Source organism: Gasterosteus aculeatus, chromosome 17 (assembly GCF_964276395.1).
Source record: "Gasterosteus aculeatus chromosome 17, fGasAcu3.hap1.1, whole genome shotgun sequence".
Taxonomy (NCBI): Eukaryota; Metazoa; Chordata; class Actinopteri; order Perciformes; family Gasterosteidae; genus Gasterosteus; species Gasterosteus aculeatus.
In genome coordinates this window covers 4,695,228-4,714,722 of record NC_135705.1, presented here as the reverse complement: position 1 = coordinate 4,714,722, position 19,495 = coordinate 4,695,228, and the positions used below count along the sequence as shown (strand labels likewise).

General features: G+C 44.3%; 3 protein-coding genes and 1 non-coding gene across 6 annotated transcripts; 1 reads left to right on the top strand and 3 right to left on the bottom strand.

Annotated features, from left to right (window-relative positions):
- Positions 1–1,345: 1,345 nt before the first annotated feature.
- manbal (mannosidase beta like) lies at positions 1,346–3,422 on the bottom strand. The gene is made up of 3 exons (XM_040203721.2): positions 3,246–3,422; positions 2,640–2,832; positions 1,346–1,617 (listed from the first exon to the last, which is right to left on the bottom strand). The coding sequence occupies exons 2-3, from the start codon at positions 2,787–2,789 to the stop codon at positions 1,507–1,509; spliced, it is 261 nt and encodes an 86-aa protein (XP_040059655.1). The 5' UTR covers positions 2,790–2,832; positions 3,246–3,422; the 3' UTR covers positions 1,346–1,506.
- A 103-nt stretch (positions 3,423–3,525) lies between these two features.
- nfatc2b (nuclear factor of activated T cells 2b) lies at positions 3,526–11,798 on the bottom strand. Of its 2 annotated transcripts, none has more exons than XM_040203716.2 (10): positions 11,423–11,798; positions 9,993–10,971; positions 9,650–9,818; positions 8,985–9,187; positions 8,343–8,515; positions 8,061–8,201; positions 6,892–6,947; positions 6,448–6,580; positions 5,592–6,212; positions 3,526–4,285 (listed from the first exon to the last, which is right to left on the bottom strand). In XM_040203716.2, exons 1-10 carry the CDS (start codon positions 11,547–11,549, stop codon positions 4,239–4,241), a joined length of 2,649 nt encoding a protein of 882 aa, XP_040059650.2. In that variant the 5' UTR covers positions 11,550–11,798; the 3' UTR covers positions 3,526–4,238. The 2 variants fall into 2 exon arrangements, with proteins under 2 accessions (XP_040059650.2, XP_040059649.2); XM_040203715.2 differs by having other exon boundaries at positions 9,650–9,821; positions 11,423–11,796.
- Positions 11,799–13,449: 1,651 nt separating this feature from the next.
- trnat-agu (transfer RNA threonine (anticodon AGU)) lies at positions 13,450–13,522 on the top strand. The gene has a single exon. It is a non-coding gene; the product is annotated as a tRNA-Thr (tRNA).
- Positions 13,523–14,710: 1,188 nt separating this feature from the next.
- On the bottom strand, positions 14,711–19,128 carry cyp24a1 (cytochrome P450, family 24, subfamily A, polypeptide 1). Of its 2 annotated transcripts, XM_040205015.2 has the most exons (12): positions 18,532–19,128; positions 18,240–18,430; positions 18,058–18,151; positions 17,880–17,973; positions 17,695–17,786; positions 17,478–17,589; positions 16,701–16,846; positions 16,093–16,259; positions 15,763–15,841; positions 15,403–15,600; positions 15,197–15,308; positions 14,711–15,026 (listed from the first exon to the last, which is right to left on the bottom strand). In XM_040205015.2, exons 1-11 carry the CDS (start codon positions 18,787–18,789, stop codon positions 15,198–15,200), a joined length of 1,542 nt encoding a protein of 513 aa, XP_040060949.2. In that variant the 5' UTR covers positions 18,790–19,128; the 3' UTR covers positions 14,711–15,026; position 15,197. The 2 variants fall into 2 exon arrangements, with proteins under 2 accessions (XP_040060949.2, XP_077949064.1); XM_078092938.1 differs by having other exon boundaries at positions 15,403–15,841; positions 18,532–19,076.
- Between the last annotated feature and the right edge of the window lie 367 nt (positions 19,129–19,495).

The window sequence follows — 19,495 nt, the reverse complement described above, 5'->3', positions numbered from 1 at the left end:
TCAACTATTTTATGAAAAAAACTGCTTGTTGATATCTATTCTACTTTTTTCATAATCACTTATGTTTCACAAGTTCTTCGGACCGTTCCTGAGTTTTACATGAGTGTGTATTGCGTTTGTTAGAGTGAGACCCGGAGAGCTAGAGTGTAGAGCAGCGTCAGAATCTGGTTAAAAAATATGGAACTTCTGTCCTTCCAGCCAAAGTATACACTTTTGAGGCTTAATTTCTTTAGATTAATGATGGCATGGTTGTGCTGATTGGATTGATGTGGTTATGGAATCCCAGAGTTCTTTAGTTTTGGCTTCAGGAGTGTTAGAATGACACAACCTCTGCAAAAAAGCCCCATAGGGTCCAATACAAATCTGCCGACATATTTCTCAAAACATCCAGAAGGTACACGTTTTGTAAATTGCGACAGGAGCCGTATTTATTACCGGACAGACATAAAAACCACATCGTTGCGTTCGGAAGAGTCTTGGGTCTCTCACAAACTTATTTTTTAGATAGCCGTTATAGTTTTGTGCTGGAGGACACTTGTTTGAGGTGTGGATTCTGTGTAACTTGCTGTCCTGTCTCTGTCCTTTTCAGCAGCTCGTTAATGAACCCAGGTGCGCTGTTGCCGTGGATACTCGCACACGCTGCAGTACCTCTGTCTGTGACTCACATCTGCTCCTATTACCTGATTAGTGGAGTCACATGACGCAGCTATGCTTTCTGTCAACAGATCAACATGATGAAGACACTCGCCCCCCCCCTCTCCCCTGACCTCCTCACTCTTGATCAGTCACTCAGTCTGTCTGTCTGTCGCTTTCTCCCCCCCTCTCTCTCTCTTAATTACCACCCCTCACTTCCTCACCCTCCCTCCCTCTATCTATCCCCCACCCAATCCAATAATTTCAAAATAAAAGCCCCATGGAGTTAATTTACTGTAATGTTTGTGATGAGGCCTATCAATTAATAACTTTTTAGTTTGAATAACAAACATTCTGTCTCCCAACCCCTCACCCAATTCCATTATTTCAAAATAAAAGCCTCAATGATTATCTGTACCTTAACCATGAAGCTCAGAATGAAGCAGTTTCGTTGTAATACGTATTGCTCTTTCAAATACTACTACAACCACTAAAATATTACTAGTACTTCTAGTAGTACTACTACAACTGATACTTCTACTACCATAACTAACACTACGAGTATTTCAACTGGTATTAATGCTAAATGTACTTTTACTACTACTCTGTAAATATTTAGCTGTATAAAATATTCTGCAAAAGATAAATGACAATTAGTGTTTTAGCACATTGAATGTGAAGGACACATAGTTTGAGGACATCCTCGAGAGTCTTGAAATAAATGCACCTCATTTTAATTGTTGCAACATGACATTGTTTGGTACACCTGTAGTGATAATTGTATTTGTAACTGACTCACTGTTAACCATACAAACGCATTCACACAAGCCAGTAACACGCACACGCACACACACGCACGCACACACTCACACACTATCGCTTCTTTTTGCTCTCTTTCTTTGGTTTCTGTCGGATCTGCGGTGCGAGTCCTTTGGGTTTCTTCATCTGTTCAGTGGCCTTTCCTTCAGTCGATTCAGTCTCCTCCTGTAAAGCAAACAGAGGAAGCATTAACCAACCTGTATTTTCAAAATAAATCTGTCAGTTGGTATGGTATATGGTGTCAATTTATTTAAATGATAAGTATGGTCGGGTAAGTAGATAAATGCTTGTTCAGTCTCAAACAGTCAACACAGTTGGTTTTATACAGAACACTGTGCATCAGGAGGTGAGTAATTAGTGATAACAAGCAGCAAAGTGCATTTTGGTCCAACTCAGCTCAAACTCTGCTCAGACTTGTCTCAATTAAAATGGAAGTTTGAATAAAATTCCCCCAGTTCTTGGAGCACAGATACACACACAAATCTGACTGCCTTTTAACATATTTCCCTCTGTCTCTACAGAACAACATAAGGCTGCTATAAAGGACGAATTGGGAACCCACTGTGGAGCGTAATCAGTGCATCTCATGGCAGCGTCGGAAAATAGAATAATTAGATGGTGGACTTAATTGCCCTCGTCTATAAATAATCCCTCCCGACAGTTGTTATTATGGAGATAATGGAAGTCGTCCTCCATGGCACGGTCTTTGTGGAAAGAATTAAGACATATTCAGCACTAAACCAAAGGATATGTGGTTTCTCTGTATTTCACAAAAGAGTGCCATTGCAGAACTAATACATTTGTGGAAAAGATAGAAAATAAAGATATTAATCAAACCAGCAGCTGTGACACACTGCAAATGTTTCTGTATTATTTTGATATCAGATGTAGCCACCGGAAAGAACATTGTAAACATTTGAGCATTTGAGAAATAAGTCATGCTAACCTAGTTTCAGACATCCAAATCAATATTTTATTGCTGCTAGTGTTGTGTAGAAGTTATTGAGTCACGTTTCCCATTATCCCGATATCCTTATTCTGACCACCTATCTCTACACTCGCTTACTTATTCAAGGTAACACACACACCTGTAGTCACAACATCCCGAGAAATGCCCTTTCCAAAGAGCTGTAAACAGACTTTGACACAAAACCTGCACTCGTCCTTTCCCTGAAGTGTCTACCCACCTGCTCATGAGACGTGGATGTGGGGAAGACGACAGCCAGGATGCAGATGAGCTGGAAGATGGCCCCCAGGAAAAGCCCATAGCGCAGTAGGCTTTCTAGAAAGGTGGGCTCAGGGACCTCAGGTGGAGACAGGTCCAATTCGGCAGACATGATGCTGCTGATTGATGGTTTGGTTACTCTTCAGGGAACCTGTCTGTGAAAACACCACGTCCAGTGGGGGTAAAAAAAGAAAGAAAAAAAGTGAACGAAAATGTATTTATTTAAAAATAATATGATTACGGTTAATATATTAACTAAACAAAATATGCCATACTCATGTCCACGTGTCCCACTGCGTATTTACCCATAGTAATGAATTATGTTATTTATTTTCAAAATGGAAGTCAAATGATGTATTGTGCTCCTACATAGTCACGTCGATGACAATACAAATCTCTGCTGACTGATACTAATAAACAAACTGTATATGTTCTTAGCGGACAAAGCTGGTATAGACCCGGCTAGGACACACAACGGCTAAGCCAGCTGCGGCTAATGTCGCTAACGCTACGCCTTCATTTAATAAATGTCGACACGCAACATTAGTCCGTGGAAGACGAAGCTCACCGGGGCCGGAGGAACATCAAGCTTTACTTGTCGTTACGGGAGTTTGTGTATTGAAACCTGGGATAAAACCAAGTGAATGAAGTAGTGCAAAGACCAAATGAAGCCAATGCTAATTAATCTCACAAAGGGAAAAAACAACATCCGCTAGGCGGAAGTGACGTAACACTCGTGTGCTCCACTTCCTACCCGGTGAATGGTTGTTTTGAAAATGTCACCATCTAGTGCTTCATACAATACTACTTCAACAGGACACTGTATAATATGAATAGCATCATGGTTATTTTACAATTCAATTCAGAGCAATGTTACTTTATTGGCATGAACGTTTACAAAAAAGAAGGTAAAAAAAATGTAACCTGGTTACGAGTATCAACTTATTTTTACACTTGCAAGTACTGTATATCCGTTTTAACTTTAAGGCACTTTGCTTGAGGGCGTCCAACTCCACAATATAACTTTTTATTCTTATTATTTGTCTGACAGCTTTAGTGACTTTTTCACATAAGTAATAATAATTCATTTAGATTTACTGTATGCTTTCCTGGTGTTCGTCATCGCAAGACTACATTTAGAGAACATATTTTATAGTTACTTTATAACGGTGGTTGAAGTACGAGGTCATCACAGGATTTCATAGATAAAGGGATTACACACTAGTTTAGAAATGTACATTTTCTCTTTGGTCTATTCCTCGTTTTAATGCAAACATACTGATTAGCATAAACAGAAAATATTTGATTTACAACATCTTATATATGCTTACAAAGAGAAATTGTACAAATACATGAACAAAAATATGTCAAAACAGATTAATACAAAGCCCCATTAGATACACAATATAAGGTTGTGTTGCTGTCTACTACCACCCCTAAAGCTAAAAAGTCTAAAATCAACATCTAGCCCTACGTTTTGTTATTGCAACACACTTCAGGACATTCTAGATTATATATTTTACATATTATGCTCGGTGTGATGGACATCAGGCTTCCAGGATCACTCTCCATTGTGGCCCTTCATGTCTCTTCTTATGATGTCATTCACTGTAAAACATTACAAACACGATAAGCAACTATGTAAGCAACTATGCTGTAATAAACAGACACCATGCTTATTTTACGTCACATTCCTCTGCTCAATTTTTGGCATATAATTATCATTTCTATTTTCTTTTGTAAATATTCACGTTTGATATTCTTTCTCTTGACTAATGCGCCATGCTTATTGTTATTAAATAACTCGCAAAGATAATTTATTGTTGGGTCCAAACCTACTTGATAGCACAACCCATTTGTGCAGGTTCCTTAAATAATAATGGCCTCTACATCGTATTTATTACAACCAGCAGCTGTCGCCAAAGTACATTTTTGGGGGGACATTTTATGATTTTACGAGAGTGTGAAGTGAAGAGGTGACAGGAAATGAGAGAGGTGAATATCAAAGGTCCTCCCTTGGACTTGTGGTTTGTGGTTAAAGCCACGAGGGGTCCCTCAGAAAAGCTCTAACTAAATCTCTAAATGCATCCAGTTTAATTATGCAATGCATCTCCAAAAGTATTTTCCACTATGTTGATTTGATCAATCAGATTTTACTCATACTATTTTTGGAGTAATCAATGATGTCTTTCCAAACAAAACTATGCAAAATTGTAATCTAAGTAGTTATATAAGCCCTCACTGTTACCCCAGTCTGTATCAGAGACCAGAACAAAGGACAATGCAGTTTTTTTCTCACACCACAGATGTATCTGCATGTATTTGTGTGTACACTAAACTTCCTGTTTCTGTCTCCCATCACAAAGGCTTAAACAGAAACTTTGCCCCGCAGTAAATAACGTCATAGAACATCACTTGTTCTCTCACTTCATGGTGGTGTTGCTACTTTTCCCATCCATCGTGCTTAAACACATCGGAGGTAATTTACATAAATTGCCCTAGATTAATCATAAATGAGACTGTGCATGCGCATTAAGCCGTTACAAGTACGTTTCGGTTATGTGTGTCAGAGTGAGACTGAAAGACACAGGAAAGTGGATCGAAACACCAACACAAACCACAATGCAGGATTTGCAAGCGTACAGTTACAATGAGCTCGTATGCATTTGCAAACTGGACCACAATTACCCAACCCTCAGGCAAGTATGTATGACTGATAGACAATATAAAATTTACGTAAATACAGAACATTAAACTATGAAATACAGAACCAACAGACTCAGACGTTATAATCAAATGGGGATAACAACATGATACGCAAACATATGAAGGTAATCAAGTTAGAGCGTGTAAACCCAGCAAACATATGAAAATGGGGTTGTTCAAGAAAACAGCATGTCAGATAATGACTCACCATCCTCCAGGTAAGCACAGCGGAGATTCTCTCGTTTGACCGGGACCCGCTCTGGAGCTCGTTCCTCGTAGTTTCCTATACCCGAGCCGGTCTGGTTCAGAGGCTCCGCTCGGCTTCCAGACTTTACCTGGGCTTGACCCTGGGGGTACCTGGAGGATGGTGACTTCCCCATATAATTCTGATACCTTGACGCCACGCAGGCCTTGGGCGAATTGCCGACTTGAGGACCTGCGCCCAGTTTGCCCACGGGGGTTCTGACGCTGACGCACGGGCTGGGAGTTGGAGTAGGGTAGGAAGCCATCGGGGAACCATGGGGGGAGGTACCCCAGTTGCTGTAACGTTGATTCGCGGTGTGGTAAAGCGCAGGGTTGTTGATCAGAGTGCTGGCGCTGGACTGGTAATAAACCGGCTGGTCGTCCAGTGGATCAGGGATCAAGACATGGGATCTGGGGTCTACGGAGGCTAGATGGTACATTGTTGGACAAACATTCAAAGAATGAAGGTTGCTCTCCTGCTCCAGGTGATGGCAAAGCGACTTCATTGACAGGCCAGACAGGGACTGATTGTCTGAGTAGATGTATGAATTCAACTGGTAATCGTCCAGCGGTTCTGCTTTTATGGCTAGAATTAAAATACAAAAATAAGAGAAATCAGTCTAGGTCAATCATTATCTCACTGACAATGGTACAAGGACAGAGGCAACAATAAGAGAATAGCGCCACCCTGGTAGCACCGTGGTACTTCACATAAATGCTAACCCACTAGCTTTTGTATGATGAGCACTGATGACCCTCTAGTCATCAGCCTATTCTCAAACATTCAAGGTACATTTGTTCCCCCCGAGCCAGCCATATACCTATCATAGGAGTGTAGATGAAGTGCTGAGGCTGACTGCGTTTCTTCTTCCCGTTGACGACGTAGAAGTTGACTTTAGCTGGGTGGCAAATGCTGCGGTTTCTATACGGAGGGACCTCCACAAAGAGCATGTTCTAGAAGGGGATTGCGACAGAAAAAAAAGATTTACTTTAGACAAAGAGTCATTTTGAAACAGAGGGGCGTAGGCTAACCCAAATCTCACGAATCAAAATCCGCACCAGAAACAAGACTGTTTGAAAATGACACACAAAGCTGCATGTTGTGTGGGGCCAAAGGTTTTGCCTTTAGCTTTCTGTGAGCTTGTTACAGACAATGTGGGTGTAATGATTGAATACATTTCTATAAAAAGCACATAAGGGGTTACGTAAAAGCGTCATAGAGCCTCAATCCACGTGTCATTACAGGGAACCGTAAGTTAACTCACGGCTTGTGTTTTGTCTCTGTCAACAGTGGCCTCCACCTCCCAGATCTGCTTCCCATCTGTAAGCAGAGGCAATTTAAAGTGTCAACACTTTAAAGCAACGTAGTTTGACATCTTTGGCAACACGCTGGATTGACAACAAAACTACAACAAACAGCTGCAGATACTACTTCTACTTAGCTTAGCCAGGCTTAAACGGGGAAGGGAAGACAATGCTAAGACAACGGTTTCAATTGGGGTTTGTTTTAGCTTGTATGGAAATTATATGCAGCTTGGAAAGTTGTCTGTTTCCCTCGGTTTCCAGTCTGTGCTGAGCTAAGCTAACTGGCCGGCCCCAAATGAAAGCAAATAAGCATGAAGTCAAACTAACAAAGAGTTACTGCAATAGTAGTAATGCATGAATTGAACAAATCAGATCACATCAGGATATTTATAGATGGATAATGGATAGCAGGTTTCTCAGTCTGGATTATAATTTCATCACCACATAGGTTTGAACCTGCAGTCACTATTTTCTACCCGCACAATGTAGAAAAAGTCTCGTCTCCGGGTCTGAATCTTTATCAGTCTTTCTAACCACATCCTGTTGCATAAAACCCCACGCACAGCTACAGAGAGGCTTTACATGCAGTCATTTACCCATCCTGCTCTGTGTATGTTAAATCTTGTGTGGGCAGTAGGAGCAATAATAAGGTGAGACATTTCCATGTAGAAATCAATATAAGGTGCCACCAAATGCTAACAGTTGAAAGTTATGGCTCATTCTCATTTTGTCGGAGTTAAAAGTGTGGGCTGAAGGAAAATGTGCGTCATTAAAAGTTGATGTTGCCCGTGAAAAATGCAAATACTCTGAAAAAACAAATATTATATGAGTAGGTGGAGTGTGCTCAAGCAGCATGTTGTGAGGACACAGACTGGTGTTGCAAAAAAAAAGTATGTTTATTTTTATGAGTGAGCACTATGCATTAAAGGGATAATTCAACATTTTGAGAACTTGTTTGCTTTTTACTAAGCTTCTTTTGAGAAGATTCTCCTCCCCATATCTTTCAAGTTCCTTTTCAAATTAATGGTGTGTCTCATCTTTAGTACCCTTACGAAACTGTGATTTGAGATACGGATAGACATAAAATTCCCTATTTCTGTTCACATGAACAGACAGTTAAAGTTCTCACCTTGTGTCTTCTCGGAAAATATCACTTTGGAGTCAGATGTGAAGTTCTGTCCTGTAAGGACCATTTGTTGACCACCAAGCACTGAGCATTGGTCCAGGTCCTGCCTCTCGACTGCAGGGAACTCCTGAGCTGAGCGCTGGGCTGAGGAGACGAGGAGAAACATCTGTATGAAACACTGGAACCCCACGTGGGACCAAAACAAGCACGGCGTACTGAACGTATCAACGGTTTGTTTTTTATTGACTATGATTCATTTTTGTTAATTTGCAATAGGAAGCTTACAGCATTCGATAGGATGAGAGGCAGCTTGGAGGGACACCAGTTGGCCCCCAGGTTGAGGGATGTGGACGCGAAACACCAAACGCACACGTGTGTTTTTTCTTCCAACGTCCGTCTCACCGCTCCTCAGTTCGATGTCGGCATTCCTCAACTTCAGGATTCCCACACAGTCAATCCTACGAAGTGTAAGAAAAGACAGTGCAAGTGGCCGTGCAAGGATGATCTGTGTCAGTTGTGACCTCATTTCGTTCCTTCAAAGTAATGGTCTGTGACATTGTAAGAATAAATTACTTCTTCAGTGATATATCACAATTCAAGTTCTAAGCAGGGTTGTTGGTTTTGCTGTTGTGAACAGCCAGTGTGCGGTGGATTTTCGTGGAAAAAGTATTGCATTTTGTGTTGCTGCCAAAGTTGGTCTCAAAAAACACAAAGGACCTTGTAGCTTGCAGAGGCAGCCGGCACACGCAATGAGCACAAAAAACTCAAACCTTATCAAACAGAAAATAAGAAGAAAACGGATGACATCTCGCACAAGACCGGGTTCAAAGTATCTCCGCATCTGTAACTCTGAAAAGGGAAATGCAAACACGCCAAAGAAGTGACTGCAGATTATTAACTAACTAACGCCCAAAGCGTCCCACTCACATCACTTTCATGTGGTTCTTTGGCTCCAGAGGGATCTCCAACACTTTGGTGCCGTTCATCCACCGCTCCATGCTGGGCGTGGTGACGGTCTTCCCAGTGATGCGGTGGACCTGGTAGAAGGCGTGAGGTTTCAGGATTCTCTCGTCGGCTGTCCCTATGAAGACCTGCAGCCCCAGTGGAGCTGTGCCTTGGTACCCACGGAGCTACGGGGAAACAAAGTCGATTCATTGCATGCTTTACGTTGAATTAAATAAACTATAATACCATTAACATCAATGGGTGCATAGAGCAAATTTACACTGTGCAATACATCTCTTTCCCCTGCAGGGAGGATTTTACAGATCATTACCTAACTGGCTTAGCAAGAATAGTGATTTGCATAGCCTGTTTGTGCAGCAGTGCCAGGAAAACCAACAGTAACAGGCTTTTCAGTTAACTGATCAAAGCATTGATTAAAACCCACTCAATACTGTAATATTTCAACACAAATGATTGGTAATAATTAGTGGGTCTTTTAGCAATTTGAAACAGTTTGTTCCCAAATAATTTGCCTTTCCTGTCATTTGCATCATGGCTGTTGGCTTTACATAAACACATAACCCAATAAATACCCCCCTATATTTACAATCTCTCCTGTGTATCTTTAACAACAAACAAAAAAGCACCTGAACTTCCGGATGTCCTCCGTTAGGTGTCTTCACAGCTCCGCGGCTGCCCTCCGTCTCATAGTGAGCTCTGTGGTGGGATCTGGGCTCTTGCTGGATGAGAAGCTCGTACTGACCAGACTGGCATGGCAACGGCCACTCTGGGGAGGGCAGTGGAGCCACCGAAAGTCTGCTGGGGAAAAGAAATAGTATAGATAGAAAAGTACAATAAGAGGGAAACCGAAGACAAAAACGTTGAATTCCCAAATGTAAAAAAAGTTCATTGATCATATTTAATCTTAAAGTTCTTCTTAATGTTTACATTTGAGGAGAAAGATATAAAAAAAAGTCTCGGACAACACACCCGAGTGCTCCGTGGTGAACCGGATGAGGAGGAGCCCACACGGTTGGAAGCATATAGAAGTTCTCAGACTTGACCTCGGCCGCCCTGCTCATCCTCTCCTGCTCGATGGCCCGGTCATACTCCCCCCCATACGCACAGTCCTGTCTCTGGGCCGGCCCGTGAGCATCTCGCCCCACGGCATAAGGCAGAGCTCTGGATGGGCTGGAGCTGAGGCTCCTCAGCATCTCCTCCAGGCCCGTGGGGGAGCTCGGGGTTTGGGGCTGGAACTCTGCCTGGTACTGTTGAAGGTAGTAGGACCCCTGCTGCTCTTGGAGCGAGGGGATGGGGCTGGGGCTGGGGCTTCGGGAGCGCTGCTTGACGGGAGTGGCTCCCGCACATGGGTGGGACGGGTCGTAAGAGCGCTTCCCGTGCGGTGAGGCCGAGCGGGAGCGTTGGTGGGGGAGCGACGAGGCGGCGCATTGGTGCCTGGGCAAGAGATAGGTGTCGTCGGTGACGCTGTTGCGAGGTGAGGCTCCCGGGGAGGAGTGGGCAGAAGAAGTATGGACGCCCAGGCTGAGGTCCAAGCTCGACAACCCCATCCCAGCGCCGCCTCCATTAGATGGGGAGATGCACGGTGAAGCCAAAGGAGAGCATCCCTCTGCGGGCCAGCCCGTGGAGGAGTTACTGCTGGCCGGGCTCACACACTCCCTGTAGGCCGCCAGAGCTTTGGTGCCAGGGCTCAGCTCCGGGGTTTGAGAGCTGAGAGAGTCCCCTGACGGAGTGATCTCTATCCTGGGGCTGGGTGCGGGGATGGTCCCGGGTCTTGAAGCCATCACAACGGCGTCACACGCGACCCCCGAGAGGTTGGCTGTGGTAGGGCTGTAGGAGGAGGTGTCCTGACTGGAGTCGTCCCGGTCGGAGCTGGAGATGTAGGCAGCGGGATGATCGACCACCAGCAGAGGAGGGTGTTTGTTGCTCTGGAGGAGAACACCTGAGCCATCTGTGCAGAAAAATCAGAATTCGTTTGTGCACACATGTCAAGGGACTACTAATATACCACCCTGGGACAATAGATAAAGACATGTACAAATACTTTGGGTCTAATATGTTCAACAACCTCAATAGAACGCCTTCATACTTCAATTGAAATAAAAAGAAGAAAACCCCATTTTTTGTGAATTGAAACCATTAATCTGTAATATACTGTTCACACCTTTGTTTCTGTGTGTGAAGAGTCAATTGGACCCCCCCCCCTCTCAATGAGGAGGATTCAAATATAACATCAGTAACTGACAGTGCTCATAGACATCCCGATGCCACTTTACATACTACTACTAAAAATAAAGAAACAAACTCACAAACGGAGAGAATGTTTAAAATTACCATTAAAAAAACACATCACGTCATTGGAAAGTCTTAAGTCTAAAGCAGAATAAGCGATGCATGCACACCTTTATCGCAGCCGCCAGGAAAGTCCTCCCCAGGAGGATTATACAGAAACAGGTCGGAGAAGTCCAGCTCCTCCTGGCCGATGTTCGGACCCAGGTCCTCCGTGAAGTCCAAACCTACAGAACTCATCTCCCCACCTCGAAATATCTCTATCTTCTTTGGACGAGTGTATCTTTTATAATAACTTTTTCAAACTCGCAAATTGACGAAAGCTGCACGCACGAGATAAATAATAAAGGGAGGGGAAGAAAGAAAAAAAAAAGCCCGACAGATTTCACATTCAAAGCACGTAGAAGCTGCTTCGCTATAATATAGAACAGAGGCAGAAGCTTCCTGTCACCAGATGACGAGCGACAGGAGACGCGGACCTGCGTGTGTGCGTGTGTTCGCGCGTGTTTGTGCACTTCAAACGGACCCCGTTTCCTCATGCAGAGACACGTAAAGGGAGACATACAGGTACATGCAGCAGACTGGGTTTCATAACCATATGGAAAGAGTCGGGTTCACATAACCTCCAATGAGTTAAATGCTTTATCTTATAAACTCACTGTGTTTTAGCTTTGTGGATAAATCCCTTTGACTCTCTGCTCCGCCGTTTGGGTCAATAAATATTATTTGTATTGACCCTAACTCCACCTGATCAAGACTTTGAGTATGTAAAATATGTAAAAAAAAATAAAAAAAAAGATTATTATCCAGAAAGTAAAGGTGCAGAGAAATAATTTCCACGACTACAGTGGACATTAAATAGCTGCAGGTGTTCTTCCTCTTTATCTGAATAAGAACAATACACACACACACACACACACACACACACACACACACACACACACACACACACACACACACACACACACACACACACACACACACACACACACACACCACACACACACTTGCTTTTTGTGAAATAGGGTTATCTGTAGAGTTTACAGTGTAAACATGCCAAATATGAAGTGTATACAGATCAAATAACATATATGGGCAATCACATACAGTATATCCTCTTTGCCTCACTTACCACAAATCCACGGTAAACATTACATGTCGGTTAATGCAGCTTTTGGCCACTAGATGGAAATATTGTAAATTCCATTCCCGCACGAGCTATGATTCTCCACATTTAAAAAAATGCATATACTTTGTATACATTTCTGGCGGCTCTTAGTATCTTTTTCAGTACCTTTTTACATTGTTATAAAATAATATTTCATTAAAGTCATTCAATGATTTTATGCAATTTCAAAAGACGGCCTTGTATCTGATTTAGTGCGTCTTTAAGGCCTGAAATGTGAAGCCAATGTGGAAGTGCCTAAAAACCTCCTCTCTACCGGGCAGCAGAGGGCGGCAGAGATTCTGATTGAAAACGACCCTACGTCACTTCATTTATTGTTTCTATAAACACTGTGAAGATGAGTTCATGGTCTCAGTCGCTGGTTTCAAGTCTTCTTCCGTACAGCCCACGGTGGAAATGACGGTTCCATTTAGGGTAAATTAACGTTAAATACACAATCAAGCAAGGTGGGCTTTGGGGCGTGGCTACCTTGTGATTGACAGGTTGCTACGACCGCAAATTCACCACGGCTTCTTTACGCGTGTTGAACCATTGATACAAGATGTCACAATGGAGGAGAATTAAAGCGATTGTTTAAACAAGTAAACAAAAGTACTCGGTGTACACGCAGCCTGCCCAACTGGACTTCGGGTAACGAGTCTGGGCAATGACGTCACTAACTTTGTATTGAAGGGTGTATATATATATATATATTTATATGGCTGGACCTAATACACAGGAAGTTAAACACGGTCACAGTTTAAGGTCTAAATTTGTAAAAACTCATTTCTAAATTCAACGTCAATGAAACGGCAATGACGCAAACGATTTTCCAATGAATGTACTCTCTAATTTACCTAAATTAGAATTTCAACCAAAGGACTTTTGAAGATCAACACCCTCTATGTGACGCGTCGTGGCAGGCGATCGCAAACATTACATCATATACACCATTCACACGTGATTTTCATGTGCGGCCCTATAGCTCAGTGGTTAGAGCACTGGTCTAGTAAACCAGGGGTCGTGAGTTCAATTCTCACTAGGGCCTAACTATTGGTGACTCCCGCATTATGTTCCCCTGGTGTTTGGACTGAAGATATTTCCGCCCTCATCGTTCTTAGATACAAACGAGACCTTTGCGAGGTGTTTGACTATTACGTGTCAAATGATCGGTTTATGATGTTGTCACATACCTTTAGTATTAAAAGGAGGTTTTTACGTTTTTGAACCTGACCCATTAAATAATGGCCCATACTAACCTTACTTTTTACTTTACTTCCACAGCGGTCATGCGATTCATGTGAAACCTCCAGGGACGATATGTCAGGACAACAAATAAGCCAAGCTGATAAATGGTGTTACTCATTTCTTTACAACGTTCCCAAACAAGAATATCTTGTTATAGACCGAGCGGAGCTGAAGTATTGAGATCATTTACTGAAGGGAAAAGTACCAGGGCCACAATATCAATTTCCAAATCAAATTTAGATATTACACACGCCTGTCAGTTGGTAAATGGTGAAAAAATTATATCTGGACCTGAATTGTTAAAAAGTATCAAGTAGCGTTGAATGGAAATACACAACTACGAGCAGATTATCGAGCAAATCTTCTTCGTCTAGGCTTCTGAATCTTTTCCCAACAAAACAAACCCACCAATTTTGGTCCGCCTGCTTGTTCACTGCTTGTTGTCCGACTTAGTTCACATTTAGTGTGTTACATATAAAAAAGAAAAAGAAATAATCGCCCGAGAGCAAAGGAAAAGTATACAAAAGCTGACTGTTCAGATTTGTGTTGTTCAGCCAAATACAGCCCAATAAGATCCCATACGGGCCGGACCGGTGAAACCATTGCATAAAACCAACACCATAGTTTTATTTATAAAACGCGTATTCACCATGGGAATCGCCACTAAGTTGACAGTGCCTTTCATTGAAAGATTTGACAGTTTTCACATATTTGCCAGGCCATGCAGTCGAGCCGGTTCCCCCGGGCCGAATGTTTGACACCCGGGTCTAGATATAGGCTACTTTAGAAACTAAAGTCGTGTAAGTAAAAAGTACAACACATTACCATCCTTGGTCTAGATCTAGAAATGATTCAGATTGATTATATTATGTTGTTGATCATATATTTATGTACAATGTACAGATTAGTTAGCATTGACCTGTAATAAATCCATCTAATGTAATTTTGGACAAGATAAAATGTTCAGTGAATACAATATGTCGCCACATAAAACAAAGTAAAATACTTTAATGACACTTATATACACAATGAATATATACATATGCATGACTGTATATATTACATACATAAAAATATTAAACAAGGATAAGAAATAGTTACATACACAGCTGCCTTTGTACAACATTCAATTTGTACATGACAACTGGTATTTTGGTTTAAATAAGTTTGAGGTATTTATGGCATGATTACATGTATAATAATGTGTCTTTTTCTATTTACAGAGCAGCAATACAGGGAGTCACTGGACCATCAGGGCCTCGGCAACAGAGGTCTCCTCCTTCTGTGAATATGAAGCCTGGGAGCTGAGAGAAAGAAGGAATAATAACATTTAAAGTAAGAGCATTTATTCCACTCATATAGGTAAAGAGTCACAGTTAGCTTAGCTTAGCACTTTTGTTCAGCAACCAACAGGCTTTCGCTCCATATTTACATCATAAAAGTCATATGTTGTTTTTTTTCTTGTTTCGTTTACCTCATCTCTTAATGAAGGCGACGGGAAGTTCTCTGTTGGGGACCAAAAGCCCTGAGTGGATCACGTCCAGCGGCTCGTTGTCGGTCGCCACCACCTCGTAGTCTCTCACCAGCTGTAAAGGAACACGGAGCGGAGTCAAGCGTCGGGTTCGAGAGACGGTTGGGGGGTCGATGGGAGCTTCAGAGTGAACCGGGCCCCGATCTTACCCAGCACATGGCCAGCTGCAGCTGCAGCTCCGCCAGCCGGCGGCCGATGCACATCCTCTTCCCGATGCCGAAGGGAACGTGGGCGAAGGGGTTGATGGTGTTGTTCTCCCGCAGCCAGCGCTCGGGTTTGAACTGCTTCCCGTCTTCAAAGTACTCCTCGTTGGAGCCCAGCGCGTGGCTGTTTATCATCAACACCGTCTGTAAATGAAGGGAAATCACGGTTGCGGAGTTATTAGGAGTAGTGATATAGACAGCGCGGCACATCACAAGAGTAAAGACTCCGACCGATGACACGTTACTGTGAGTCTGATCCGGACGGACGGTTTGCAGAGTTGCACAAACTTGCACAAAGCCACTTACCCCTTTGGGAATGGCATAATCTCCCAACACAGTGTCTTTGTCCAGAGTCCTGCTGGTGAAAGGGACTGATGGCGATAACCTGTAAGAAAAAATAGAAAAGCACATGGGTATACGGCCTCAGTGAAGCGTGACACACACATCTAAGCCCTTTAAACATACATTCCATGTGACGCGGCTCGTCTATCCCACGTTATTGAGAATTCTCGTTTTTAATCGCCTTTGCCGTTTTTACGGCGTCGAATGTTGTATTGAAGACGTCGCCAAGCGATCGCAGTTAGGAACCTACAAGCAATGTGCCATTTCGTTAGCGGCTCCCGTCTCCTACTGTACCTCATGGACTCCTTGAGGCAGGCCTTGAGGTACGGCATGCTCTTGATGTGCTCTCCACAGGGGTCCTGGTCGGGGGAGACCACCTCTCTGATCTCCTCCAGCAGCTTCCTCTGGGCGCCGGGGTTACGTGACAGGTTGAAAATAGCCCACAGCATGCTGTTGGCGGTCTGAGAAACGCAAACAGAGGGAGAGAGCGGGGAGATGTCACTTACTGAGGCGGCTCGTCAAAGTGCATTCCTCGGCGGGGTTGCTGAGGGGAGCTGAGGAATGTGTGGGCTCCCTAAAGGGCTCCTCAGTTACATCCCACATCACATTCATGTTCCGCTTCAGGAGCGCTGTAACCGCAAGCACCTGTTTGTTTGAGCGGTTGAGCGTTTTCAAGGTTTCTTTTTTTTTTTCCCTTGAAGGGAAATAGGCGAAAGGTAAAAACTTTATCCTCATTCATGACTAACGTTCCTGCAGCCGCGCGGTCCGTTTTGGGGCATTAGTTGTAAATAAACGGGATCTCAGCTCTCGGTGAGAGAGTGATTCAGGGTGTTTTGCAAAAATGTCAAGCTGTTTCTTGAAGCGCCTTCGGAGTGGGAGGGGGGGAGAAACGGGCCGCTTACCGTCTCGACTCCTCCGATCTGCAGCTCCGTGATGGCCGCGTACAGCTCCTTCTTAGAGAGACAGCTCTGGTGTAAGATGTCGCCGATCAAGTCATCCGGGTCCCTGACGGCGTTCTTCTTCAGCTTCTTGTCGATGTAGACTTTGGCTGCGGGAAGGTAGAAGTAATGAGGAATTAATCCACTATATGAAATCTCACATTGTCCCACCTGGGGACGGCTCTCATCTTTGTCAGGGCAGCTTGTGTGGAACTACGTGGCGATGAATGCCAGATACATGCAGCTTTCTGTGGTGCTGACTGTAAATGATATTACATTTTTAAACGTATGCACCTCATTTGGTTCCTTGTGCTGAAGCAATGAGCTGATGGGTTGATTAGGTAAAAAAAAGTGAGACATTTCAAGCGTCCATCTCGTTTAGGAAATGTTTGTCCTTCTTTTTGGACTTTTCAAAAGATCCAATAATATGATCGAGTCACCCTCGGCTTTAAAGTCATCTTCTTTCAGATCTTCCTTCCCCCCGTATCATTCATGCGTTCATGTGACTTTTGGCGGGATGTTTGACGAGCTGCAGCGCGAACCCTCCCACCTCCTGCTACTACAAATATTTGGCGGATTTCTCCTCCTCTTGGGTCACACGGTTTACTATGCGTCCGGCTGCCGTTTACTCAAAGTGCCAAGTACACAAAAAAAACACAGAGGCACTCGGTTCAAGCCGGCCCTCCCCGATCTGCCCCCACGACTGCAACCCTCGTCCAACTGGGCCGTCAGTGTTTGTACCTGTGCTGAAGATGCGGTCCCACGCTGCCGTGTGGTCCTGCCACGTCTTGGTGTTGAGGGTCTTGTGGAGCTCCACCGGCGTGACGATCATCACGCCAAAGGTGCTCATCATCTTCACAGGCAAAGAGGGCAGAGGGTTCAGAGTGTATCCCACACACACACGCACGCACACACACACACACACACACACACACACACACGCTGAAGATGCACTTACTGTTTTCACGGCAGTGATGAAGTTCATGGCCTCCTCGTTGACTTCGTCCTGCAGGAGACCAAACCTCTTGTCGTAGAGGATGAGGCAGATGGCTGCACGATGAAGAGACGCAAAAAGGTTGAGAGGATACAGACAGTTTTCAGAATGAACTGATGATCACAAACGAATAAACGAGTCGAACTTACTCTCAAACGACCATTTATTCAGCTCGAAGTACAAGTCCTCGATCTTCCCACCGGCGTTTTTTTTCCCGATTCTTCCGACGAAGTCCACCAACACCTGCGTTCGGGGACAAAAGGCGGTGAGCCACGGAACCCTCGCAGGACACGTGATCGCCGGGGGCCGACGAGCCGAGTTTCTCACCTCATTGATTTTGCGATCGAGCTTCACCACCTCCGTCGGTTTCATGAGCTTCTGCTGAAAGGCGCTCCTCACTCTCTGCCAGTCCTCCCCCTCCCTGCAGACACACCGCCGGCTTTAGGACAACTGTCTCCCCCCGCCTCCTGCCACGCTTTTATTCGATCCCGACAAAGGAGTGTACTCACAGGATGAGGAGCCCGTACGCCTCGTCTCTCATGTCCCTGTACGCGGTCCACGGTTTGATCTCCAGCCTCTGCGGGTAGTTTCCCTCCTTCCTGTAGAGCGCCTCCAGCAGGCAAGGTGCGCCGATGTGCACCGACTCAAAGGAGCCCAGCTTCATCCGGAAGATCTTGCCGAATTTCTTATGATAGTCGACCTAAGATCAAATGCATTCAAGACAAAAATAAATAAACAAACAAATGGCAAACTTGTGTATCTCGTCGGTGCGCGCGGAGGAGGAGGTTGGAGCTACTGTACCAGCGCCTCGTGCTGTCTGGTCAGACCCCCCTTGCGCAGGAGCTGGAACAGGCTGCCGACGAGCGGCCAGTTGGTGGGACCCGGGATCGCGTCCAGGCTGCGCGCCCTCGAGGCGGCGTGCGGGCACCGCGCGGCCCGCGCAGCATCCTTCTCCTCCAGCACGCACACCGACGACGTCGGTTTGAAGTGCTGCAGCCCGACGTGCTTCTTCTTCAGAAACTCGACGATCTGAGGCACCTTTTGGATCTGCACCCTCATCCTCGAACTCGTAGATGTGTTTGAGGGAAGATGCAACAGCAAAAAAAAAAAAAAAAAAAAAAAGCTGAATTATTTAATGTTGAATAGTGGGTATTCTTCTTTTTTTCCCCCGTTTCCTTTTATCTCGGGGAGTTTCTCGTTTCTTGGAAGGGTCACACCTCACCGCGATGCATATATACCCTGAGAGTGTTTATTCCGGCCGTAATCTGGACCAATCAGCGACCGGTCCTGCATGGTGTGGCCGTCGAGCCCACCATTCGTTTATCCACTCTGGAAAGGTCCTATGACCCCAGATGGACCGAGGAGGTCCCCCTTACCCCCCTCCCCCCCCCCCCCCCCCGCTCTCCCTTCCCCTCCCCTGCCTTATAAATAAACAGATGGGCCAAATCAGAGGTGACGCGGTTCGCTTGAACCGTGTTACAGAGCGACCCGCGATTTGAAAAAACGAAACTTTGGCAGAGCAAATACTACTGCCACACTTCTGCACCGTGGAACAAATATTGGACAGATTGCAGCCCGTGTGTGTGTTTGCTTTGTTGTTTTTTTAGTGTGCGTTCTTTGAAGTTGGTACCTGGGCTGTTTTTTGCAGGAATCTTCTCCATTTGTATATTTATTATAATTTCACATTTTGTAAACCTTAGAACACCTCATCTAAGTATAGAAATATTAATAGTCAACATGGTTATCCTCAGAATCACGTCCTTCA